The sequence below is a fragment of the Myxine glutinosa genome, chromosome 11, assembly GCF_964187855.1.
Source record: "Myxine glutinosa chromosome 11, kmMyxGlut1.1, whole genome shotgun sequence".
NCBI classification, from domain to species: Eukaryota; Metazoa; Chordata; class Myxini; order Myxiniformes; family Myxinidae; genus Myxine; species Myxine glutinosa.
In genome coordinates, this window is record NC_136271.1 from 106805614 (window position 1) to 106832814 (window position 27201).

General features: G+C 47.2%; 1 protein-coding gene across 2 annotated transcripts in view; it reads right to left on the reverse strand.

The window, feature by feature from the left end:
* The window catches only part of TNK2 (tyrosine kinase non receptor 2), a 100340-nt gene that overhangs the window by 55097 nt on the left and 18042 nt on the right, over positions 1 to 27201 (reverse strand). The window contains exons 1-3 of one of the 2 annotated variants that reach the window (XM_068131332.2): positions 10264 to 10391; positions 7123 to 7288; positions 5887 to 5957 (exon numbers count right to left, since the gene is read on the reverse strand). In XM_068131332.2, the coding sequence (XP_067987433.2) occupies positions 5887 to 5957; positions 7123 to 7288; positions 10264 to 10281 (255 nt within the window). In that variant the 5' untranslated portion in view covers positions 10282 to 10391. Of the gene's footprint in view, positions 1 to 5886; positions 5958 to 7122; positions 7289 to 10263; positions 10392 to 27201 lie in introns of those variants that run through there. The other variant, XM_078786984.1, reaches the window with a different exon arrangement.

Genomic DNA, 27201 nt, shown 5'->3' on the forward strand with positions numbered 1-27201 from the left:
AGGGTGAAGACCTGACGACTATCATCACCAAGGTGGTGATGCCAGCTGAAGTACAGAAGGATGTCTGCAACCAAGATGAGATTGGTCAGAAAGCGTATAACACGTTTGTTGCAGAGCGCATCAACACAAATGAAATCAACCTTTGGGCCAGAATGGGAAAGGTCAAACTGAAGATGTGGAAGAGTGCCAGGAAAGCTGTGAAGCACAAACTGGCAGACAAGGTTGTAGAGCTGAAAGACGACAGGTCACTGTTTGCGCGCATGCTGATCGTGGCCCGCTCACGACCAGAGATCAACTTGAAGGATGCCATAGGTCAATATGAATTCACCGCGCTTCCACGAACCCTCTTTGCAATGGCTGGGACACTACTACCATGCACAGACAAAAGCAAGCTCATGGGCATCCTAGAAGATCTACCCAAGAAGTCAACTGGCACTGGTCAGCAGCCAGACGACGACAATCCTGAACATACTCCACCCCCTCCCAAGAAGGTGACTGTCATAGACGGCATGGCATTAGTGCAAGCAATGGGTAAGCCACAATGGGTCAAAACATGTGCCCAGTGGGCTGGCCATTTCAATGCAACACTGGACTGCAAGACCAACGGGTATGATGAAGTCCACCTCGTGTTTGACCGATATGATCTGCCAAATTCACTGAAAGAGGCCACACGGGAGAGGCGCCAAGGTGGCAAGCCGCCCACTGCTTACCACGTTCAAGACAGCACCCCGATTGGGAAACTGACAGCAAAACAGTTCCTGTCGCACACCAACACCAAAGATGAGCTAACTGTCTATCTGGCAAAGAAAGCTCTGTGTCACTTTGAGGGGACTACCAAGGTCTTCATCGTCACTTCAAGGCAGGATGTCTTCTCCAACTGCATGGATGTACAGCATCTCCGTAGCTCCCAGGAGGAGGCTGATACGAGGATCTTTCTTCACAGTCTAGATGCCGTCCGAAGAGGTGCAACACAGCTGTACATTCAGTCACCTGATACTGATGTATTCATCCTAGCACTCCACCGGTACCATGAACTATGCAAAGACACATACTTCATCACGGGTGTGGGGAACAAGAAGAGGCAAATCTCACTGGAACCAATAGTACATGAACTTGGTGTCAGGAAGGCTGCAGCCCTACCAGGATTCCATGCATTCACGGGAGCAGACCAGACTGGTCGGTTTGCCGGCAAGGGAAAGCTCACATGTTGGCAAGCCCTCAATAGGTGCTCTGTTGAGGTGGTATCTGCGTTTCATGACCTTGGGGCCTCTGAGGAGCTGAGAGCTGACACAGAAAGTGACATTGAGGCATTTGTATGCCAGCTGTATGAGCCTCGTACTACAGTTGTGGATGTGGGCAAGCTGAGGTGGAGACTGTTTACCAAGAAACAGCTAGAGGCACAGAAGCTGCCACCAACACGGGGAGCTTTACATGAAGCCATTGCTCGTGCACATTTCCAGGCCATGGTGTGGCATCAGGCTGATGTACCGGACCCCCAGCTTCCACAACCAACAGAACATGGATGGAGAGCAGAAGGAGATCAGCTGGTGCCCATCACAACCAAGGACCCTCAAGCCCCAGCTGCCATCACACATCTAATCAAATGTAACTGCAAGAAGACCCAATGCATGTCTCACTGCTCATGCAGGTCTCAGCATCTCAACTGTTCTGAGATGTGTATGTGTGGGGCAGATGAAGAGGTGTGTGGTAACACGGGTCAGGAGCGCCCCATGGGAATCGATAACACTGATGATGAGGAGGATGGAGATCCTTCAATGTAACAATGAACACTGCCAACTAAAAATATTGCACAAAGACATTATAAGTGTACATTTGAACACTAAAGTCCAGCCTTTATGTGATTTAGAAGTGAAAATGATGGAAAAAAATATATATGTGTTGGCATAAGTGCGTGAAAATCCAAGATGGCTGCCATAAGAACCCTTTTGATCATATGTAGGTGTATAAATGTGTGTTTATTGGATTAAGTATCCGCAAATATGTACATTTGGACACCAAAATTAACACTCTAGGTCATTTAGAAGCCAAGATAATGACAATTTCGGTTTTCAACAAACGCCATTTTGATAATCCAAAATGGCCGCTATAAAGAACTTGAAAAAAATGGAGACATATTTTTTCTACAACTTCTATCATCCCTAAAGACAACCCAACCAGTGTCCACAAATTAACATTTGAATTCAACGGGAAAACATTGGCCCCCCCACTATAGAGTGTATACTCGAAAAAGTACTCCTTGGGACTGCGTTACTAAATTGATATACATATTGGTCAATATTATGATATTGGGAATCATTAGTATTTTCAACAAAGAAATTTCCATCTAATTCTTCTTTGCATTTCTCCAAACACTTCTCCTGGGTGGCAAACAGATCAAATTGCAAATTTGTCACTTGATCTTTGTTTACATTGTCATTAGAAGGTAAATCAAGAACAATATTTTCAGAGTCTTCTCAGTCAAGGTGATTAACAGGTATGAGATGTGGACAGCAGGTTTAACAAACGGGAAAAGTGGCATTCCAATTACAATCGGGAAGATATGAATTGCACATACAGTGCCTTCAGAAAGTATTCACACCCCTTGACTTTTTCCACATTTTGTTGTGTTACAGCCTGAATTAAAAATGCATTCAATTGGAGAATTTTTTGTCACTGATCGACACGTAATACCCCATAATGTCAAAATGGATCTTTTTTTAGAGATTTTTAAACAAAACAATCAAAAATGAAATACAGAAATATCTAATTTACATAAGCATTTAACCCCGAGTCAATACAGTTTAGCAGACATGCCTTTGGCAGGGATTCCAGCAGGGAATCTATATCAGCTTTACACATCTGGATTTGGGTTGTTTCTCCCATTCTTCCTTGCAGATTTGCTCAAGCTCTGTCAAGTTGGATGGGGAACGTCGGCGAACAGCAATCTTCAAGTCTTTCCACAGATTCTCAATGGGATTGTAGTCTGGGATTTGGCTGACCACTCAAGGACTCACATTCTTGTTCTAAAGCCATTCCGGTGTTGCTTTGGCTGTATTGAATCAACCAAATGCTTTAGGTCATTGCCCTGTTGGAACGTAAATCTTCGTCACAGTCTAAGGTCTTTTGCACTCTCAACCAGGTTCTCTTCAAGGATTTACCTGTATTTGGCTCCATTCATTGTTCCCTCTATCCTGTCAAGCCTCCCAGTCACTGCCGCTGAAAAGCATCCCCAAAGCATGATGCTGCCACAACCATGCTTCACGGTATGGTGTTAGATGGTGTTAGATGGGTGATGAGCTGTGCTCGTTTTCTATTGGAAGTAGCACTTGGCATTCGTCTGGCCCCTCTCCGATAAAGCCTAGATCTGTGAAGTGCTGCAGAGACTGTTGTCTTTCCGCCAGGTTCTCCCACCTCAACCAAATAATTCCATATACTTTCCATTTCCTAATGATGGAGCTCACTGTGTTCTTGGGAACTTTCAACACTCTAGAAAGTGTTTTATACCCTTCCCCAGATATGTGCCTCTGCACAATTCTATCTCAGAATTATATGGACAGCTCCTTGGATTTCATCATAGAGTTTCTGTTCTGACATGCACTGTCAACTGTGGGACTTTGTACAGAAAGGTGTGTTTTTTTCTAAATCATGTCCAATCAAATTAATTGGCCACAGGTGGACTCCATTCAAGTTGTAGAGACATCTCAAGGATGATCAAAGGAAATGGGATGCACCTGAGCTCAAATATGAGTGTCATAGCAAAGGGGTTGAATACGTATTGCCTCGAGACATTCCAGCTTTTCATTTTCAATCGATTTGTTAAAAATTCTCAAAAAAAACCTAAAATTCCACTGGCATTATGGGGTATTATGTGTAGATCAGTGACAAAAGATATCTCTATTTAATCCATTTTAAATTCAGGCTGCAACAACAAAATGTGAAAAAAGTCAAGGGGTTTGAATACTTTCCGAAGGCACTGTATGACAATAGCATATCTGGTTTTGGTGTTGGGTGGATAGGTTGGGAGGAAAGGTTGGGTGTGTGGCAAGGAAGAATTGGATCAATTTTGGTGAAGATTAAAATCCAGATCCTGCTTGGTCGGGATTCAAACCCAGGTTGGAGAGCTAAGAGGAGAATGTGCGGACGTCTCGGCTATCCTGCTAGCCCCAAAGAGGGATAATTCTGCTAATTATGGCACTGGTGATTAAAAGCATTTCTGCAAAAGGGGGGAGGGTGGGGCAAGGAGGGACATCACATGTACTCAGCTGAGCATCAATGGGCAAGTTGTGCAACCATGCAATCAAAGGTATTTCAACACCATCTCACATCATTACCCACGTCAACACCGCACCAAATGTGCCAATTACAATTGCATTGAGAAGGAGGAGTGAACACACAATATTAATCTACACGGTTCATTAGGTCGCTTATGCTCACAGATCAAATAGAACAACAACCTTTTACACAAAGGCTGCATCGCGTTACGTTTTGTAAGGTGTTGTCACCAAAAGATACTTGAATATCTTCTCGCATTAATATTTTCACATTCACAAAAATACTTTGGATGGACGAAACACACACAGACACATTTCCAAAAATGGAACAAACAAACAAACAAACACACACACACACACACACACACACACACACACACACACACACACACACACACACACACAGCAATATTTCCTTTGCAATATGTTAATATCACCAGTATACAAGTTGACTTTTTAGTGTTCCCATCTAAATTCCTGGATCAAGATGTGAGAAAGCCAGGTTGAAATACCATACATGATAAATAATTATCCACAGCATTTACATAGCACCAAAATATTTGCCAATTAAGCCATTCAAAAGTGCTCCATGATAGAGCAGGCCAAGCCTGCACAATGGTTTCCATCATATGGTTGTTTGTCCATGCTCTATCCTAGAAATGCTGAGGGCCAAGCAGGAAAGCAGCGCGTACCATTTTTAATGTCTTTGGTACAACTGGACTCGGGTTTAAACCGCTGACCTTCCAGACTCAGAACAGACACTATAACCATTATGCCACCATATACGTGTGTTTGTCCATTTTCACCCCTCAGCCCAATTCGTCACGGGAGTCGTCCGGGCGTCCGTCAACTTTTGGTTTCCGTCAATTTCGAGCAGAGCGGCTTGTCCGATTAAATCCATTTTTGCAGTGTGTGTTGGGGTTGAGTAGAGGAAGGTTCATGGGCGCGCTGCGATTTTCAATATGGCCGCCACGGCAGCCATCTTGAAATTGGTTTCCGTCAATTTCGAGCAGAGCGGCTTGTCCGATTAAATCCATTTTTGCAGTGTGTGTTGGGGTTGAGTAGAGGAAGGTTCATGGGCGCGCTGCGATTTTCAATATGGCCGCCACGGCAGCCATCTTGAAATTGGTTTCCATCAATTTTGAGCAGAACGGCTTGTCCGATTAAATCCATGTTTGCAGTGTGTGTTGGGGTTGAGTAGAGGAAGGTGCCTTTCGAAAATGGGCGGGCTGCGATTTTCAATATGGCCGCCACGGCAGCCATCTTGAAATTGGTTTCCGTCAATTTCGAGCAGAACGGCTTGTCCGATTAAATCCATTTTTGCAGTGTGTGTTGGGGTTGAGTAGAGGAAGGTTCATGGGCATGCTGCGATTTTCAATATGGCCGCCACGGCAGCCATCTTGAAATTGGTTTCCACCATGCATGGGCTGAGGGGTTACACCCGCTTATTTATTTAATAATGTCATTGCAATTCTTATAAAATGCACACTGATGTTTATCAACGTCTTTGTCCTACATGCGATCCATGTCGGCCTACTGGCTCCACCAAAAGCCTTAGATCGCTGTTAAAAAAAGAAAAGAAACAAACATGTTATTTAAGCAACAAAAGGCCCACCTTTGGCATCCATGTTTTCCGCTTGCACATGGAGCGTCGGCGTTTCACAGCTTCCCATAGTCGCCGCTGTCCTACCCACAGCAAGGATTGGGAGAAAAAAAGGCAACAAAACTCAAAAGGAAGAAGCCTTAATTTCCGCATGCTTGTCTTTCCAGAAGAATACATTTAAAGATGTCAACAACAGTACTGTTATTCGAAGAAAAGAGCAAATAATGTATTTTTTTAAAAACATCAAAGCAATTTGGGTTCATATGTACAGTATAGTATTCACAACATCAAGAGGTTTATTTTTTACCTCCACCACAAAAGGTGGGTGGAGGGTATATTTTCACCCCTGTATGTTTGTCTGTGAACAAAATATCTCAAAAGGTTGTGGACAGATTCGGACGAAATTTGGCAGACATGTAGCGTATGTGAGAGGGACGAAATGATTAGATTTTGGTGAAGATCCGGATTCGGTTCCGGCTACTGGAATTTTTAAAGTGATTCTTCACCATTGGGAGATAGGGCCAAAAACGATTCATAGCAGGATATCTCAAAAGGTTGTGGACGGATTTGGACGAAACTTGGTGGACAGGTTGGGTGTCTGATAAGGACGATTCTATTCGATTTTGGTGAAGATCTGAATATGGATTCGGATATGAGAATTATTTAATTTCTAAGCGATTCTTCACCATTGGGAGATCGGGCCAAAAACGATTCATAGCAGGTTATCTCAAAATGTTGTGCACGGATTTTGACGAAACTTGGTGGACAGGTTGGGTGTCTGATAAGGACGATTCGATTCGATTTTGGTGAGGATCTGCATATGGATTCGGATATGAGAATTATTTAATTTCTAAGCGATTCTTCACCATTGGTAGATCGGGCCAAAAACGATACATCGCAGGATATCTCAAAAAGTTATGGATGGATGTGGACGAAACTTGTTGGAGAGGTTGTGTGTGTGACAAGGACGAATCGATTCAATTTTGGTGAAGATTCGGATCCGGCTAGTAGAATTTTTAAAGTGATTCTTCACCATTGAGTGATATGGCCAACCAGGTGGAGGTATGCTCTGTACTGAGTGCCGTTCTAGTTTATTATGAGCATTGGTCGAATGAACAGAATACTTAGGATCCCAGCATGACGGGCCAAGTGCTCAGATTGGAAAACCAAAATAGACAACCTCCCTCCCCATTTCAAACAATAACAAAAATACATATTTCTGTTGCTTCAGCAGCAACAGACCATCACCTGGTCTTCCCATGCCAACTCTTTCTAGGTCTTCCGTCTTTACATAATAAAAGTGCTCCAAGCGTGTCACGTGCAGCTGATCGCGCAATCGCAAAAAGAACTGCTCCAGCTGCACCTCCTGTAGCAGCTCATGAAGCCACGCCGTGCCCTCATCTGGCTGGGCGTGCTGCACACAAATTGACAGAATACACATTTAACCACGTCTGCCTCATCAGCCGAGGGTCCAAAACAAAACGCCTGGGTCGGAGTAGCTCACAAGTGCCGCATCCAACAAATAGGACCGAGAGGACACGTGCACATCCACTCAGTAAATTTGATTAAAAAATTTAAAAAAAATAAATAACCGAATTAATCCCAAGACTTACAAAGCATATCAAATTATTACAATCAGGGATCAAGGATATACATACTATTAGTATGCATCTAAAGATGTGGCAAATCTATATACAGGTGATTAAACAGCAACAACAAAATACAAACATAGGGGCAATACTGCTAGAGCTCACCTGGTAGAATAAACAGTATACTGCACTGATTAAGGTATTTTAAACTAATTTTAATGGTTGATAGAAGACAGGGCAGCATGTAGAATCATACTAACATAATCATAGGACTTTAAACAAACAAACAAAAAAATACCTATTCTGGGGAGCAATCACCTCCCCCCACCCCCCAAACCCGTATACCTCCTCAGACCCCAATTTTCCTCATGCCTTGAACATTGGGGGGATGAAGGTTGTGGTCAAGTTTCATTGAAAGAGTGTGTGTAGTTTCAGGGGAAAAAGCAAATGCCTATTTTGGGGGGGTCAAACCTGGATCCATTTTGACCCCCAGTAAACCCCCCTTAGACCCATCTTTTTTTAATGCCGTGAACAAACTTTAGTCACAACACAACAAATATCATTTGTGCCAAGTTTGGTCATAATCCCTTCAGCGGTTTCGGAGAAGAAGTTGTAAGTGTTTATGGACGGACTGACGGACGGACGGAGGGACTGACAACGACGACAGGCCATCGCATAAGCTCTCCTGAACTTCGCTCCAGATGAGCTAAAAAAAAAAGCAATAGAGGGTGTTCCATAAGTCTAGAACCATCCCATAAGTCTGGAACCATAGGGCAAAATAATGAAAACGGCTTGTATTCAAAGAATGCGTTCAATGTGCCCACCATTATGATCGATACAAAAATCATTCATAAACGAAAAAAAACATGAATCAGTTCTTTTGCCCCATGGTTCCAGACTTATGGGACACCCTGTACAATACAAAGCTATGGCAAAGTCGATGGCCTGCCATCGCAAATCTCCATGCTTCCCATCCAAGGCAAAGTTGAAAGATGGCAAAAAAAATCCACCATCAATGACCAAACATCAAACTTTAAGTTAAACATTTTCCCGTTTCGACCCCTGTGACTAAGTCCCCATCCCGTGGGGCATTAACCAAGGGTCAAATCCAATAAATCGTTAAATATTTCATGTATCCCCCAATTTTGATTGCATGTACAAAGTTTCATTAAAAAACGTTTCAAAATGTGCCCATAATTGCATCTTTTGTTATTTGAACTTTTGACCCCGACCCAGTTGGCAGAGCCAAAAATGACACTGCTTTTACACCTTCTTGCCATGTGGTGATCATAACTACCAAGTTTGGTGAATTTCTGCACAATCGTTCAGGAGGACATAGCATGAGGGCCAGACAGACAGATAGACAGACAAACAGAAAACAGACAGACGGAACCGATTACAATATCCCCCCGTTTTTTTTTTAAGCGTGGGAAAACAACAAAGCGATAACAAAACAACCTCACAACGATTGTTGGGTGTTTGGTATAATATTGTCAAGTTCGTAGCCGATGAAGACCAGCCTTGGACAGGTAGCCGAACAGTTAACTCCGATGCGTATTTCGATTTTGGCGGGATTATCTTTTCGCATGAGCGGGAAAGGCCCGAAGCCTTATCTGATTGAACGGCCACCACGGAGTTTTATTACTCGAGCCCACAAACAAGTAAACAGACACGACACAAAAGTAAAATGCAGCAAATAATGAATTTAAAAAAATAAAGTGAGGCAATGCCGTGCAGCAGGCAGCCAAACGTTTCCCCCGTTTGATCCAAACGCCGACACAAGAGAGCGAGTCCGCTTCTTCCTCTTTTTCTCCATGATCGCACATGAGCCAGGAATGCGACCGCTCGATTCGCTGCCATTACCAGAGAGAGCCACCAATGTGACCATTCGCCACGCAGCCAGGACCAAGAGAGAGAAAAAATGCAACCGTTCGCCACGCACGCCAAGACGAAGAGAGTCAACAATGCTGCGACCGTCCGCCATGCACGCCAGGAGCACGAGAGGGCGAGGGGGGGAGGGTGCACCCTCCCCTTTCCTCACTGATGTCACACGCGACCAATCCCTGCGCCACATCACATCAGTCCATCTCCCCGATCAATCATCCCCTTCAGGGCGGAGCCTCACGGCCTTCTTGACACCCATCGAGACTGTTTGGGGCGGGGTTTCCGTGCCGACCGGCAAATGTTCGGGTCTTTGTTGGCATGACGGTGTTGTGGCTGAATGGAGCTTTTTATGGCCGTTATTGTAATTGTTGTTGTAATGGCGGCCCCTTTTGATAAAATTAAACATACGGGAAAATCACAGGGGCAATTACACACTGGGGATTATCCTTAAGCCCTACCTAATAGGCATAGCTCCACCCCTCATATGGAGACACAAATACGATCTTATGCTCTACAGATTCCCTACTTATTACATGGGGATTCTTCTTCTTCGCGTCACACGGTCCATGCTAAACTATACATTCCTATCTTTACTATGGGATGTCATTATCTACCCGCACAAACGTAACAATGTGTTATTCATATTGATACTTGTTTTAGTTGTCAGGTGCCACTATGCACACAACACACAAATTTTCCTTAAACATTTCTTCCATTATAATGTCTACTGGACTTGATCATTCAGAACACTGGTGCCGAAGTAACATTCCACGTACAAAACAGTTCCCACCATCATCATCACAGGAGCAGGTTGGCTGTAATATATCTGCCCTTTTGTCAAATTGGTCAGCTAACAGAATATTTTTTAGTTAACATAATAAAAACGAAGCCTTTCATATTTTGAAAGCGTGATCACCTGAGTCGAAGGCATCATAGGCGGTATACAGTTCTCAAGTCGCACAGATTTACGAAGCAGGTTCCAGCTGCTGAAATCCCAGCGTCAGGTCAATACAAACCGACAGATCTCAAATCAAACTGCAAGACCTCTGCTTGTGGACGGAGCTCTGAGACATTTCCCCAGCTTATGACAGTCAGCACAAAGATCCCCTTGAAGCCGCCTTAGCGCAAAGGGTGGTGGCACATGACTGGCTGCCGCTGTCGGCACAAGACTGGTGTTGTATGCCAAGACATTGCAAAACAACAGAGCACGCATACAGTGCCAAACGTGGCTCGGACATAAATGGGAGGGGGAAAAGCCATCACAAAATATTGTGCTCATTTAACTGCCGTGCTGGACAATAAGGCTACATATTGTTCTCTCTATAACAAGCAAATACAACCCACCTAAGGTCAGTATGAAACAAAGAAAACGAGCTTTTTATTGATGTGCAAAAATACTATAAATAGTTTGTTATGTCAATTTTCAAAATCAGTAATGCTCACATCCAGGCATGATGTATATTCACAATTGTAACTGGAGCGGCACTTGGTAAAGCGCATACCTCTGCCAGGCTGAATAGTTTACATTTCATATCCCACCGGATAGGCCTGATCTGCATCCTGACCTTAACCAAAATCCAATGAATTCATCCTTGTCACACATCCTACCTGCCCACCAAGTTTCATCCAAATATGTCCATAACTTTTTGAGATATCCTGCTCACAGACAGACAAACCAGGGTGACAACATAACCTCCTCCACCCTTGGTGATTGAGGTAAATATGAATACCAGATATATTTTTTGCGAAACATGAAATATTTGTGGTTTTGCTGTGACAATAAGGGAGTGCTAAGAATCTAATTATAAGTCTTTAATTCTAAGACCTGTCCTAGATCAGGTCTTAGAATTCTATGGTCATTGATTTTTGACAAGGACTTCGAGAAAATATTCTGAGAACCAAAGGGGTGCGGGCACCAGAAAAGGTTAAGAACCACTGCTCCTGTAGACTGCAAGGCTGCTCAGGTATTTGGGATCAAGGTGTCGATGACGCCGGAGGAAGAAGGGATAAAAAAACTGGAGGAAGATTTAGAATACCACCAATTTTTTTTGTTAATCTCAGCAACTGAGGTACAAGATTGACTATGCTCTGACTCACAACCTATCAATGGTATAGTCTCCACTCATCCATCCTAGAAAGTGTTCTCAAGGGTGAAGTCAGACCTACTGCTTTTCAGATTTGCATCAATAACCCACATGCCATTTGAAAAACCTTGTGCCATTTTGCCAGTGACTTCACTTTCTGCCAAAACAACTACAGACTTGGCATTTAATATGGAATTTTTTTTTTTCTTGACTTGGGTTTACTTTCTTAACTCAGTATATCAATCGGGTGAGTTTCTTTTACACTTTGGTGATTTATTTGTTAAAAGAACCATGTCACTGATTGTCGCAGCAAGAAGTCAACAACAGGATTATATCACAGGTGGCGTGGCAAAATGTACGGACAGGTGCATTTGATGATTGGTTTCACAGTCGGGTATACAAGGGTTGTTGCGTTCTGTATTAGTGGAAAACAACTGCTGCACGTCTCCAAAAGTTATTGCCGCTTCCTCTGGAGATGGTCCGTCAACTCGACAATGCTGTTTGTCATGGAGTGGTGGCTTTACGAAATTACGGCATGAAACAGCGTGCTATTGCTCGGCAGTATGGCATCACTCAAGGTCAGGTGTCAAAGATCCCGAAACGAAATGCGCAGAGGGGTGTCCCTACTCCAATACCGAGGCCAGGACGTCCCCACAGAACCACAAGTAGGGATGATCGCCAGCTGCACCGGTTAGTCCGCAATGGCCGCACCAAGTCAGCTAATCGGCTTAGGGCTGAGTGGTAGCAACTGACAAATGTGCCTGTATCCAGAAGGCTAGTCAACCAACGACTGGGTCAAGCAGGCTATCGTGCCAGGCATCCCCTGAGAAAGCCATGCCTGACCAGACAACACCACCAGCGCCGATTGCAGTGGGCCAGAGAGCACCGTCAATGGCAGCCAGGACACTGGAATCACGTGATCTTCAGTGACGAGTCTAGATTTCTGGTCTATCGTCAAGATGGCCGCGTCCGAGTGCGCAGACAAGTGCATGAAGCCTACAACAAAGATTGTATAGTGCCAAGAGTCCAAGCTGGAGGTGGTGGGGTGACCGTTTGGGCTGCTTTTCATGCAGGGGGCAAAACTGACCTGGTTGTTCTGAATGGAAACCTGAACCAGTTCAAGTACAGGGTCATTCTGGAAGAAACATTGCTTCCATTTGCTCATGCAGCCTTTCGAGGAAACTTTGTCTTCCAAGATGACAATGCACGGCCTCATCGTGCTCGCATGATCCAATACTTTCATGCTGACCGTGGTGTAGAGCATATGGAGTGGCCTGCCATGTCCCCAGATATGAATCCGATAGAGAACTTGTGGGCAGAATTAACGCGTCAAATCGACCACTTGGCCCAGCAGCCGACATCTGTGCATGAATTGCAGCAGGCTATTGTCACTGCATGGCAAGCGATTCCTGTCCAAACCTGGGCAAATCTCGTGAACAGCATGCCTCAACGTGTACGTGCTCTCCTGAATGCTCGTGGGGGTTACACGAAGTACTGAACTGTAATTTTACTGTCCATAATCCCAGTCGTAATTTAACTTTTGTTTTTGTTAAAAAAAATTTGGCTAATGTGCAAAATAAAGAGATACTTCTGGAAAACGTACAGAAGTATAACACAGCACTGTCCATGAATTGAGTTCGATATCAGTTTACATCACTTTCAAGGATCAATTTATTTGTTTCGAAACGTCAAATGTGGTTTTTGTTTCTTTTAAAGGTCACATTAACAAAACCTAGAATAATTTCAACATAATTCCAATGAACTTTTGGTTCTAAGACATCTTGAAAAGTAAGTTCACCCCAACAACAAAAAAATTCCATATTAAATGCCAAGTCTGTATATTGTTGCAAATATGGAATTTGGCCTCCATATCCGCTTGTAAATATTCCCCTATTTCCCCAATACTCCCCAACTATCCCCAATCCCCCATTCCCTAGTCCCATTGTCTGTAAACAACACTCTGTAGAACCGACCTTCCCCTTTTTCCCCCATTAAATGTCGTGCCCAGGTCCACCGCATCTCACGTAGACAACTTTCGGACATCTTGCTAGTTATTCTTAGTCTATGTCAGTTAAGGACTCGTTTCCATTAATTCCGACTCTTCGTTGCACCAGAATGTGATTATATGGCACCAGTAGTGAGTTTAGGACCTTCCCATGCCTCCTCCCGTCTTCTTCCCCAAACAACAACAACAACAACAACAACTACAACTACAACTACAACTACAACAACAATTACAACAACAACTACAACAACGGCGCTGCGCGGAGGAGTGTGCGTCCTCACACCGGCTCGGTTAGCCGCCATTGACGATGCGCTCCGACGGGGTTACCACGAAGGGGCTCCTTGTCAGCCCCTCGTCAAGGGCGGAGCCGGTAACCCCCCCCCCCCCAGCACGCACCCAATGAGAAGCAACGTGCCGATTCCATCTGGGGCGGAGCTAACGAGCCGAGGGCGTGTCACTCCCCGCCGGATATACGCGGCCACGTACCGGACGTGACGTGAGATGCGCCCCCAGCTTGAAGAAGAGCAAGTCGTGACCTCCGAGCGCTGTGACCTCCCTGCATCTACTGGACCGTACAGTACCCTGTCCTTGAGCCAAGAGTGCACCTTGAGCCATCGATACCCGCTTTCCTTGCCATCAATCCCCGTGTGAGTCAGCCTTGTCCCGTTTATCTGTCGTCTGTTGGGGTTAATATAAGTGTGTCTAAGTGCCTGTCTTTCTATGATGTCCCTCTTGTAGTTGTAATCTAACCTTCCGCCTTAATATAACCTCCTCCGGAGGTCTTGAGAACTGAACCCTTGGTGTCGTGTCATTTGAATCCAGCAGTTGTGTCCTTTTCCTTCATTGATCTAGCGTAGCGCGATTAGTCAACGTTCGGGTATAATCGGGTAACTTGTGCAGACGTGGTCATACCAAACCACTCGGTAAACTAACATCCACCACCGCGTCTGTAACAATTGGTGTCGAGGAGTGGAATTCGAACCCGGGACTAAATTTATTAGGCCCAAATTTGTAGTAGAATCGATTCGGAGCGCGTTTCCCGCGCGAAATTATAACGGCGAAATTTGATTTTGTTATACGGAAATAAAAACCCGAATTTTGAAAGTCGCGCTATGGCAGACCAAGACAGCTGGGGTCCGGTAGGGGAGAGTGAGGCAGGGTCGGTCCAGGACCAAATTGAGGGACGCGAGGAGAGCGAAGCAGTGAGGGCGGCAGGGTCGCAAAATAGCGTTGTCACGCACGAGGTGGCCACGGCGTCCACGCCCGCGACCGTGGCAGCGCCCCTGGTGGATCCGAACCTTTTTATGTTGCAAATGAGGGCCCTTATGGAACAAATGGGTGAGCGATTGGAGGGCCAAATGGGGGTAATGGGGAACCGGATGGATGCTCAGGGTGAGCGATTGGAGGGCCAAATGGGGGTAATGAGGGACGAAGCGAGGGCTCAGAGTGAGCAATTGGGGGTAATGGGAAACCAAATGGGGGTAATGAGGGACGAAGCGAGGGGTACTGGTGAGGGATTAGACAATAATTTTAGGGGATTAGACAATAATTTTAAGGGATTAGACGAGAAATTTGGGAAATTAGACAATAGATTAGGGGAAATACAGGAGGGGTTAATGGGGGTAGAAAACAGAATGGCCGCTCAAGAGAATCAAATGGAAGGGATGCAAAAAGGGTTAGAGGGGTTAGAAAACACCATGGAAGGCAAATTGAGGGACATGAGGGACCAAGCGGAAAGGGAAGTTAACCAAATGGGGCAGCAGATAGAGGGGGTCAGAATGGGGGTAGAAACCAAACTGGATGCTCAAAGGGAGGAAATGGAGCAGATGAGGGTGGCATCTGGGCAGGAGATGCAAGTGATGGGAGAGGAGATCAGAAGAGGAGTGAGTGAGGAGGTCAGAGGAGTGCGCGAGGAGGTGAGGCACTAAGGAGCACATGGAGAAGGAGGTGAGAAAGGGGACTGTAAAATTGCAAGGGGGCATAGAGGACCTGACGCAGGAGGTGGAGCAGCTAACAGAGGGACAAAAAGAACTAACGGACCAGGTAAAGAAGAACACAGCGGTAATAGAGGGTTTAAAATCGACACAGAAGGAGATGAAAAAGGACGTAGGGGTAATTAAAAAAGAGTGTCAGACGATACATGAGGACCTGACGAGGAAAATGGACGAGGTGATAGAGGTAATGGAGACGAAGGACCGGCAGGTGAGGACGCACATGGAAACGGTCAAGGTAGCCTTGGAGGATGAGCTTGAGGAGACGTACCGGGGAATAAAAGGGGTGAAGCAGAAATTAGAAGAAGTGGAAGAAGGGGTGAGCGAAATTAAGAAGCGACGGAGAGAGGATAAGAAAGAGATAAAAGAAGAGGTAAAAGAATTGGTCCAAAGTCTGTATTTGAATCGTGATGATGTGCTCATTAACCGGATGAGGGATTCGCAGGTGATGGAGGAGAAGCGAAGAGAAAGAGGACCCGGTGTAAGTGGTGACCAATATGGTCGTGCGTATGATGCGCCAGGGGATTTAAGAAGCTTGGGGGTCGAGATGGACCCGGGTGTTCGTGAGAGGCCGTTGGTGAGGTGTGCGACAGGTCTGGTGTGCGAAAAAGGAGGTGTGCGAGAAAGTCCGACTCTGGGGTGTGTGAGGAAAAAGTGCGTGCCAAGGAGTGAGGGTGCTGGCGAGAGTGAGTCGGTCATAGCGCGTGTGCGAGGGAGCACATGGAAGCGCGGTGTGGTAAGTGTTACAGAGGGTGTGACGGGAGAGTGTGCGCGAGAAAGGTGTGTGACGGACAGGTGCATGGGGAAAGAGTGCGCTGTCAAAGGCAAGGAAGAATGCACACCTATGGTGAGTGTTACAGAGGGTGTAACGGGAGAGTGTGCGCGAGAAAGGTGTGTGACGGACAGGTGCATGAGGAAAGAGTGCGCTGTCGGGAGTAAGGGTGAGTGCGTTGTCAAGAGTGGAGGTGAGAGTAGTAAGAGTGACAAGGAGCGTGAGTTGGGTGTGACAGGTGAGCGAGGATGGACACCTGGAATGGAAGGATGCACACCTGGAATGATAGAGCGTGAGTGGGAATGCACGCTGGAATTGGTGGTGAGGCACGTGGTTGGGTGTGCGAATGAGAGCACACCTGTGATTGTCACAGAGGAGGTGACAGAGGAGGGGGTGCGAAGAGGTGTGTTGGTGAGGTGTGCGACCAACGAATGTGTGCCAAAGTGTTCGGTGGTCAGGTGTGTGACCAAGGCTGTGAGTGGAATGAGTGTACCGAGGTGTGTAAGGAAAGGTACGAGGAGCATGGAGACGGCTGGATGTGTGAGCAAGGAACGGGCTGCGGGGTGTAAGAATCCAGGTGAAGCATCGACGGTAACCAGGTTAGAGGTTAGGTCGACTTTTAGCCGAAGCGGGCCCTCGGTGCGTGCTGGGCCTCACGTGGAACGGCCGCGTCCGTGCTCCACTAGGCGGACCGGGCAGCCCGATAGAAAGGGTCGTCATGGCGACCACTTTTTGTTGAGGCATTCCGGCGGGTCGAGATCGAGCCATGGGATGGCTCCGTGCCGAGAAGGTGCGTGGGATCTCGGCCCGGGTGGGCCCCCGTCCCTGCACCGAGTGCCGGACGCATCCAGCCGCTGGCACAGAACAACCCGCATTCATGGCTTGGCTTTACGAAGCCGGGCTTTGGACAGGAATTGGCGCACCGAGAGGCATTAGTGAGTAGACTGGGTGATGAGGTTAGTGTTTTGGACCCAAAATTAGAGAAAAACAAAATTTGATGATTGGCAAAGGATTGGCAGTAGTGATTGGCAAATTTTTAATTTGTTGACATTTGATGTGCAAAATTGGTAGTGAGCGATGGGCCCGGTGGGTAAGGGGGGCATCCCTGCCACCCTTCCCATAGGGGGGCAAAGGAGCTATAGATTATGGGGTGTATGGCAGTGAAAACTAGCCCGGGTGGGTTAGGTTATATTGATAGGGCCCTAGAAGATGACATTAGGTGACGTTAAGTTTAGTTAGTGACTGATACCTGTAGTGGGGACGCAGGTAGATTAGTGTGGATTATAATGACGTGGGAGCGCAATAGTTTAAAGGGACGACTGGGAAGCGCAAGTTTCAGAGGGGAGTAGTTAGCTGAGATGATGCCGTGTGTGTGAGAATTGAACAGGTGTGATTGCACAGGTGTGCAACTGGACAGGTGTGTGGAGCAGTGTGTGAGTAGTGAGTGTTGTGGATCAGCGCGAATGCGCTTGGGGAGAGAAGGGTGCAGGTGGCACCAGGTGTGAGAGCACAGGTGTGCAAGTACAGGTGTGTGGAGAGAGTTGGAGTAAGTGGTACGGAGTGGTGTGCATGGTGCGAAGGTGTGGATGGGGGAAGAGTGGACCCCTTTCACGAGTACCCGGGGCGGGTAGTGTAAGTGTTAGGTAGTGGGTATAGGTAAATTGTGGTTGGATATTGGCATTTGTGGTGCGGTTGCAGAATGGTGTTGTGAATGGGTGCATTAGTGTTGTGGAAATGGCTGGGCGTGTAGCCTGTTAGTGTGTGTAGTTGGTTGGGCACTCCACCACTGTGAGGATGTCGGCCAGGTGAGGCCGCAGGTGGGCTCTGGGAGCCGGTAGTTGTGAGTGGGTGCCTGAGGATCCCGGGTGTGGATCGGGCAGCCCAGTGCCAGAGAGGGCACCGAGTGGGGAGAGCGCCAGAGGGCCTTCCCCAGGTAGTTAGGTTAGGGTAAGGAGCAGGTAAGCTCGGAGGCAACTGCAGTGGTGGAGGTGTGCAGGTGGGTAGACCCACTGGGAGAGGTACACGCCACAGCCCAGAAATTGTGCGAGGGCACCGGGAGATGAATCGGGGGAGTGAGACCCCAAATTGAAAAGCACCACAGTTTGGCCAATGGGAATTGGTTTTTAGAACCCATAGTGTAAGAGGGCCAATGGTTTGGCCGGAGAAAGACCCCGGGTAGTGTAAAGTTGTTAAAGTCATTTAGGAAATAGTTAGGATTGATGAACCTGTCGCACCATGCGCAGCCACTTGCCTGTGGTGATGATGATGACTCCACACCTGTGTTTTCTTTGTTTTGTTGCAGGAAATGAGATTGCTGTGGATTTGTGAGACGCATCACGACGTGGATGAGACATTGGGGTGATTCCATCTCTCCCTCCCTAGGAGGGACTGATGATGAATTGGTGATAGCAAATTATGATGTTGAGTTGGAGATGGCAAATTTTGATGAGAGTTGAAAATGGCAAATTTGATTGGTTAGGAGGGAGAGAAGACGAATTTGGTTTATGGGAGGAACGGGGAAGACAGTAGGGATGTTTGTTGATTTGTAAAGTAGATGTTTATGGGTAGTGTTGTGTTTTGTGGATACAGTAAGGGGTAAGGGAGGGGCCATGTAGGTTACCTGGTGGGGGGGGGGGGGCGTACGATAGGAACGTACCTGTCTCACCTGGTTCCCATGTGCCCCCAGTGTGCATCATCTTGTATTGCGTGCACTTTTGCGCCCTTACCACCTTACTCACTTGTCTGCTTCTTTTGTCTCCCACCTCCGAGGATCTGGCTTTGGGGCAGAGAGAGAGGAGAGAGGGGTGCTGGCTCCGCAGTTGTGGGCCTGCACTTTCGCTGCTTGCTGCTTGGATCGATACACCATATGGACCGCAATGTTTGTGGCCACCCACAATGGACCGCAGCTCTTTTGCGGCCAAGCACCACCCGTGGATGGACCTATGGGTCAACGTGGCACCTATGCCATACAGGTGAACCACTTTTAGTTGACACCACTGAAGGCCACAATATAGAAATGGACGCGGTTGGCGCCTTTCTTTATTTTTTGAAAGAGGCAAGAACACCAAGTGCACCACACGAAGGCAAGACCAGCGGCAGAACATCGGCCGGCTGTGACACCACCGGTGATTCATAAACACTTTATTGGTGCACCGGATGGTGCTGACTGTGTGAAGGGGTGGTGCTTTTGATGCTTGGAAGGGGTGCTCTGCACATTATTAAAGGCCGTAGGCCACAGAGCACTCGTGGGTTGGTGTATCGATGCTGGCATGCGTGCTCTCTCTATGCATAACATCTGCATGTGTCCCTCCAAAAACAGGTCCTGGATCGTAGTGTAAATATCAGCGTAGTCTTGTAAAAAATGCTCCCTACCGGCTGTATGTTTAGTTTGAGAATTCTTTCCGGATTCGGTTATCCTGTGGGTGTGTTTCTGAGAGGAGAAGGGTGCAACGTCGCAGGGGGACATATTTACTCATTTGTGAATATCTGTAAAACTGTCGCACTCAGGGTAGAGTTAATAGTAGTGGGAACTACATCTGAGTGCCACACTAAACTAGGTAAAAATTTATCGGGTCGGGACGCCCCGAGGGTAGAGAAGGGTGCAATGTTGCGAATATGGAATTTGGCCTCCATATCCGCTTGTAAATATTCCCCTATTTCCCCAATACTCCCCAACTATCCCCAATCCCCCATTCCCTAGTCCCATTGTCTGTAAACAACACTCTGTAGAACCGACCTTCCCCTTTTTCCCCCATTAAATGTCGTGCCCAGGTCCACCGCATCTCACGTAGACAACTTTCGGACATCTTGCTAGTTATTCTTAGTCTATGTCAGTTAAGGACTCGTTTCCATTAATTCCGACTCTTCGTTGCACCAGAATGTGATTATATGGCACCAGTAGTGAGTTTAGGACCTTCCCATGCCTCCTCCCGTCTTCTTCCCCAAACAACAACAACAACAACAACAACTACAACTACAACTACAACTACAACAACAATTACAACAACAACTACAACAACGGCGCTGCGCGGAGGAGTGTGCGTCCTCACACCGGCTCGGTTAGCCGCCATTGACGATGCGCTCCGACGGGGTTACCACGAAGGGGCTCCTTGTCAGCCCCTCGTCAAGGGCGGAGCCGGTAACCCCCCCCCCAGCACGCACCCAATGAGAAGCAATGTGCCGATTCCATCTGGGGCGGAGCTAACGAGCCGAGGGCGTGTCACTCCCCGCCGGATATACGCGGCCACGTACCGGACGTGACGTGAGATGCGCCCCCAGCTTGAAGAAGAGCAAGTCGTGACCTCCGAGCGCTGTGACCTCCCTGCATCTACTGGACCGTACAGTACCCTGTCCTTGAGCCAAGAGTGCACCTTGAGCCATCGATACCCGCTTTCCTTGCCATCAATCCCCGTGTGAGTCAGCCTTGTCCCGTTTATCTGTCGTCTGTTGGGGTTAATATAAGTGTGTCTAAGTGCCTGTCTTTCTATGATGTCCCTCTTGTAGTTGTAATCTAACCTTCCGCCTTAATATAACCTCCTCCGGAGGTCTTGAGAACTGAACCCTTGGTGTCGTGTCATTTGAATCCAGCAGTTGTGTCCTTTTCCTTCATTGATCTAGCGTAGCGCGATTAGTCAACGTTCGGGTATAATCGGGTAACTTGTGCAGACGTGGTCATACCAAACCGCTCGGTAAACTAACATCCACCACCGCGTCTGTAACAATATGATAGACGACATGTTGCCACTTCATCATCCGTCTATCAGGAAAAAGTCAAATAATGGGCACACACCTGTAGAGATGACCTTTCACCCATGCAAGGTCTTGCAGTAAGTATGACCTCTTCCCACAAATAATTTATTTATTACTGTTATTCATCATGTTAATAGTCATTGTCATGAGCTTGCTCCATAACGTGTCCTCTCATTGCACCAGCATTCTGCCACCCAGCAGCCACAACGCATGGAACGGGACAAATGCTCTACAACAACTGCAACTTCCCATGGGGCACAAGCATACATTGGAACAACCACACTTCACAATTCGAAAAACTTCTAGCAGCTTTCAAAGAATTTCTGAGTATATATCAGCTGCTAATGTGACTGGAGACAAGTTATGCCACTTCATCACAGGTCCATCCAAAATATTAAGCCTCCAGAGGAGGAGGATCATAAGGAAAGACCAGATTATTGCTCGTTAGTGGGCCCCATACACATGCTCCCTGAAAGCTTTTGTTGTTGGAAGTATAACCTTCAACTTTAGAGCTGAGGTTGTTTTAGGATTCACCATCTTTGATGACCCAATATATTAATCTGATGGTAGACCTGTCATGGGGCGATTCATCAATGTGTGTGCCATCCCTCGGATGGACGATAAACAGTCGCCTGGTCTGTGGACATTAGTTGGTGGATGTTAAAGATCATCAAGGTGCCCTTCACGAAGACTAGACAAGCTATCGCCGGCATCATGGCCAAATTCCAAATTCCTGTCCTAACTACTGCTTGGAAGGCAATGGCAAACCACCCAGTATAACCCTTGATCAAAATGCTGCTTCAGCAGCACTGATGCTCTGTGAAGAGTATAAGAGTATGGTATATCAGAGAGGGAGAACGAGAGAGAGAGTGAGAGAGAGAGTGAGAGTGAGAGTGAGAGTGAGAGAGAGAGAGACTTTATGTCCTTTTATTACAAAAGTATAAAAACCAATAAATGATGATTCAAAGGAAACAATCATAACAGTTGCACAAACCTTTACATGATAAATAAACAAAATATAAGCAAACAAACAGGAAAGTATTAAGGAAATCAACTACATAGTAAATATTAACTGACCCTCAGCTATTTTGCAAAATGCATCTCTCACACACCACTACTTCTCAAAGAGTTGTAACTCGGAACAACAACAAAATTCCAACTTAATTCTTGAAACACAGAGCTTTAAACATTTCCAAAACATCTGTACTATAAGAATCATTGCGTATCTTTGATTTTCTGGTCTTATATATCACCAACTTGGCTTGCAACAACAACACAACATGCATTTTAAGGCTCTTTTCCCTGCTAGAGCGGGGGCGAAAGAAAGAAATGAATTAAAATTGTTGTTGGGGAATTGAACCGCCCACTCGGGCCAAAAATAAAGGCAGGAAAATAAAAAATAAAGGAAAACCATGCAAGTAACATTTTAAAGAAAACAATAAAGGAGTTAACCGGTCACAGCGTACATACGCATGGGGAAAGGTTTCAGTTTGTCCACAAAATGGACATTGCTCACTTATCGCTTGTGAGAAGCGGTGAATTAGGGAATTTGTGGGTAGGATCCAATGAGCAATTCTCCATTGAAGATCCCCAACACGTTTTGGCACAGGCTGTTTATAGTACCACCCCCAAATAGGGTAAAGGGGAGGCGTATTCGGCAGGACTGCAGGCCATCTACAGGGTACAGGGGAGGACAACGAAGGAAAAAGGACTTTTAAGCATTGCACATACAGGGTCTTTCGATTGCTCCTAGAAAAGGATGGAGAGCAGCCAAAACTAATCGGTTCCAAACTAAGAGAACCAGATAGATAAAGATTGGGGAAGGGTGGAGAAGATTCAGAGGTGGGTACGGGAGGGTTGCTTGCCCAACCATGTGAGGCACAGTAGATGCGAAGCACCGATTTCAAAATGCTGTCAACTCTGCGACACGATCTAATGCCAACCGTCGAAGCCAGAGCGGTAGCACTTATCCACCTATCATTGGTAGCATTTCTCAAATGACACACTTTTGTTATTGAGGCATTTATAAATTGTTGAATGAAGGTACTTTCATTCACACACTCACCAAATAAAGAGTTGTGAAATAATGGTTCGTTGAAGAACATGGATCGAACATAAGTCGAGGGGTCACAGAGACAGGTAAAGGCTTGCCACACATTCAGTCGGCTTTGGTGAAAGGAAGGTAGCATCGATAGGTCTATCTTGGTCGAATCCATCAGGAACAGCTCCTGTGCAAGGTCAAGCTTCCCCGCTTGACGTAAGATGCAACTGGTAAGCTGTCTCCAGGCCAAACAACATTCAAACAAGAAGCGCCATGCTGTTCGTAGGCGGAAAGCCATGATGCAATACTTGACATTGACAAGCCATTGGCCACCCTCTGCAGTTGGTAAGTTTAGGATCTCTGGTCTCAGCCAATGCTTTCCGGACCAGAATAAATGGGTGATGCATTTTTGTATTTCATCCACCAGAGTTATGGGCGACTGTAGGGAAATAACCTTGTACCATAAGGTAGAGGTGACTAGACTGTTAATGACTAGCACCCTACCTTGGTAGGACAGTTGGCAGAGCAAGTTCTTCCATTTCGGTAAATGTACTTCAATGTGTGCCAACAAGCCTTCCCAGTTATGCCTCACAAAAATTCTGGGGCCAAGGAATACCCCCAGGAACTTAATCCATCACTTCTCCAAGAAAGATTGGCAGGGAGAAGAGGGGGGAGAGGGAATAGGGGGGAGGGTAGGGATAGGTAGAGGGTTGAAGACACAGCGTTTCTGTTTTTGTCCAATTTATCTTGGCCGATGATGCCCTGCTGAAGCGATCCAATGCACTCATCATCAAATCAACGTCTTCTGACTGTCTGATGCAGACACAGATGTCATCTGCATAAGCAATGCTTTTTAAGGGGCGGGTTCCAATAATATTCCAATAGTGTGGAGGTTGAAAGAGGTGACAGTAAGGGAGGCATTAAAAGAGAGGCTGAGTAGGGTAGTGGATGATGTGGTTGAGCTTGAAAGTGGTTGGATGTCAATGAAAACTAGTCTGTTGGGAGCCATTGGTGAGGTATGTGGATGGACAAAAGGACCACCGAGGCACTCGGAAACATGGTGGTGGGATGATGAAGTTGGAAAGAGGATTGACGAGAAGAGGAAGAAGTTCAAGGAGTGGCAGAAGGCGAAGGGTACGGGAGCAGAAACAGCAGAGCATGAAAGTTATAAGGCAGCCAAGAAGGCTGCAAATAAAGAGGTAGCAAAGGCGCAGGAGGCATGTAGGAAAATGTTCGGAGAATGCTTGGATTCGGAAGAGGGTCAGAGAGCAGTATTCAGGATTGCAAAGCAGATAGCGAAAGAGAGGTGTGATGTGATGGGGGTGAGTTACTTGAAGGATGAAGTGGGACAAATCATTGTGGACCCAGATGGAATTAAAGGAAGATGGAAAAGATATATGGAAATGCTGTTGAATATAGAGAATGAATGGGATGGCAACATAGAGAGTAACCCAGTTTTAGGACCGGCAGAGAAGATAACTGAGAAGGAAGTTGAGGAAGCGATAAAAGCAATGAAGAGTAGAAAAGCGGGAGGGCCGACGGGAGTTGTGGGAGATATGTTGAAGGCAGCAGGAAGTTGGGGTGTGAAGAGAATGACAGAGATCTGTAATCTGGCGGTGAAAGACGGCCGCATTCCAGTGGATTGGGAAATGAGTACCCTCGTCCCTCTATACAAGGGGAAAGGTGACCCTCTAGAGTGTGCCTCGTACCAAGCGATAAAGTTATTGGAGCATGGAATGAAGGTATTGGAAAGGGTGTTGGAGAGGAGGTTAAGGAAGAAAGTGAAGATCGACGAAATGCAGTTTGGATTTATGCCAGGAAGAGGAATGACAGACGTGCTTTTCATTGTGAGGCAGTTGCAGGAGAAGTACATGGAGAAGAGGAAGAAGTTGTTTCTTGGGTTTGTTGATCTGGAGAAAGCATTCGATAGGGTTCCACGCAAAGTCTTGACATGGGTGTAGTGAAATTATACCAAGGTGAACCCAGGGTGTGCTCGCTACAGAAGGGGCGTCTATAAGACCCGGGACAACCGGGGCGCGCGGACACTCCAGCGGAACTCACTGTGACATAGTCCTGTAGTTTGAATGGTATGTACGCCCCTAAATGCTGCGCTGACTGTCCTCTCTGTTGGACCATTGCTATATTGAATCGACCATTGCTCATGAAATACTCTGATTTTAATGCCTGTTGCATGCATGTATTCTTACAGGATGTACTACAGATATAAATGATATTAAACCTACCCAGAGGTCAAGTCGTGTCTGAGCTTGATTTTCACGACATTTAATATCATTTAGATCGCCGGAATGGCTGACCACAAGATGATCGTGGTACCGATTCTCGGAGCCGACCCTCAAGCTGAGGGATCAGCATCGGAGTTCACTCACTGGCTCAAAACGCTGGAGAATTACTTTGCTGCTCACGAAACAGAGCCCACCGCAGCGATAAAGCTGTCCGTGTTACAGTCGAAGGTCTATCACACCGTTTTCCGGAACATTTCTCGATTTGGGACGTACGCTACGGCTCTAGCCGAGCTGAAGCGCCTCTACGTAAAGACACGGAGCGCTGTGCACGGCCGGCATCAACTCTCTCAGCGGCGACAGCAACCATCTGAATCGATCGATCGTTTCGCGCAGGAGTTGCGCTACCTGTTGGCGGCAGACTGCGTGCAGGACGTCCGGACCCACGAGCAAGTGCAGGACGACTTGCTCCGAGATTCATTCATCTCCGGAATTAATTCTAGAGTCTTGCGGCTCCGGCTCCTGGAGGTCGCGGATCTGACATTTACAGAGGCACTACGGCTGGCACGCGTATACACAGATGCCCGAGAACAATCCACCGCATATGATCACCCACGAGTCGTGGCGGGGACCTCGCAACTCGCGCGACTGGAGAGGGCTACCGCCGAGGATACGGAGGAGGACCCGACCACTACGGCCGAGTCTCTGGGAGCTCCTGAAGCGGACTCCGCTTCCGGCCTCACTGCTGCCGCCGCTGCCCGGCCACGGCCTGACCGGTATGCAAAATGTTATTTTTGCGGGAATCGGCAGCACCCTCGCTCTGAATGCCCGGCCCGGGAGGCTACATGCCACCTGTGCTCCACCAAGGGCCATTTTGCAAAGGTCTGCAGGAAGGCCGCTCGGGGCACGCGTCCCCGCGCGACCTTGAATGGGCTCATCGCGGAGCCAACGGATCGAGCGCCGGACGGGGCGCCTCACTCGGCTTTGAAAAGCCGCTCTCCTTCTCGCGGGCCTCTGGCTACACGCCCGACCTTGGTGAGATACACCGGGCCACCGAAACAAATGGCGCGAACGCGACCGGCCACAGCGCGACCGACCTTGACTGGCGTTCGAACGCCTACTTCAAACAAGCGACATGCTCCTGCTTTGGAAACTCCTCTCGAAGTGCGGCAAACGCAGCACGTGACTCGAGCCCCATCTGACGGCGGCTTTTACGAATTACATGCACCCACTTTGGCATATGAATCTGCAGACGGCAGAGATCTTTCTCACGTGACGCGAGCGCCATCTGGCGGCGGCTCTTACGAATTACATGCACCCACTTTGGCATATGAATCTGCAGACGGCAGAGATCTTTCTCACGTGACTCGAGCGCCATCTGGCGGCTGCTCTTACGACCAACACACACCCACTCTGGCAAATGAAACTGCTGATGAGCCAACTGACTTCAATGCTCCTGCTGAGGCCCAACCTGCCGACGCTGCCCGAAGGATTGCAGCCGGCGTGGGATCCACCCGCGAGGCGCGATCTTCTCGCCCGGCCGGTACAATACCTGCCGGGTCTGCCGGCCTTGCGCAGGCCATCATTCCGCTCACGGTCGCGGGCGTTTTTGCGCAAGCTTTGATTGACACGGGGTCCACGGATAGTTTTATCGATCGGCGACTCGTGCATCAACATGGGTGGCCGGTTCTCGGGACAACCCGCCGGATCTTCATGGCCTCTCAGGGACTTCGGTTGAGCACAAAAGGGGCGTGTCGATTGAAACTTGTGATAAAGGGACGCACGTTCCCGGACGTGTATCTCATGGTATTACCTGCTTTATGCGCTGACGTTCTGTTAGGACTTGATTTCCTTAAGCGGCATGGACGTTTGGAAATAGACTTCAGAGGGCCGGACACGCTCGCTGTGTGCGCCCTCGCTCAAATGGACATGGAGCCGCTCTCACTGTTCCCCAACCTGACCACTGATTGTA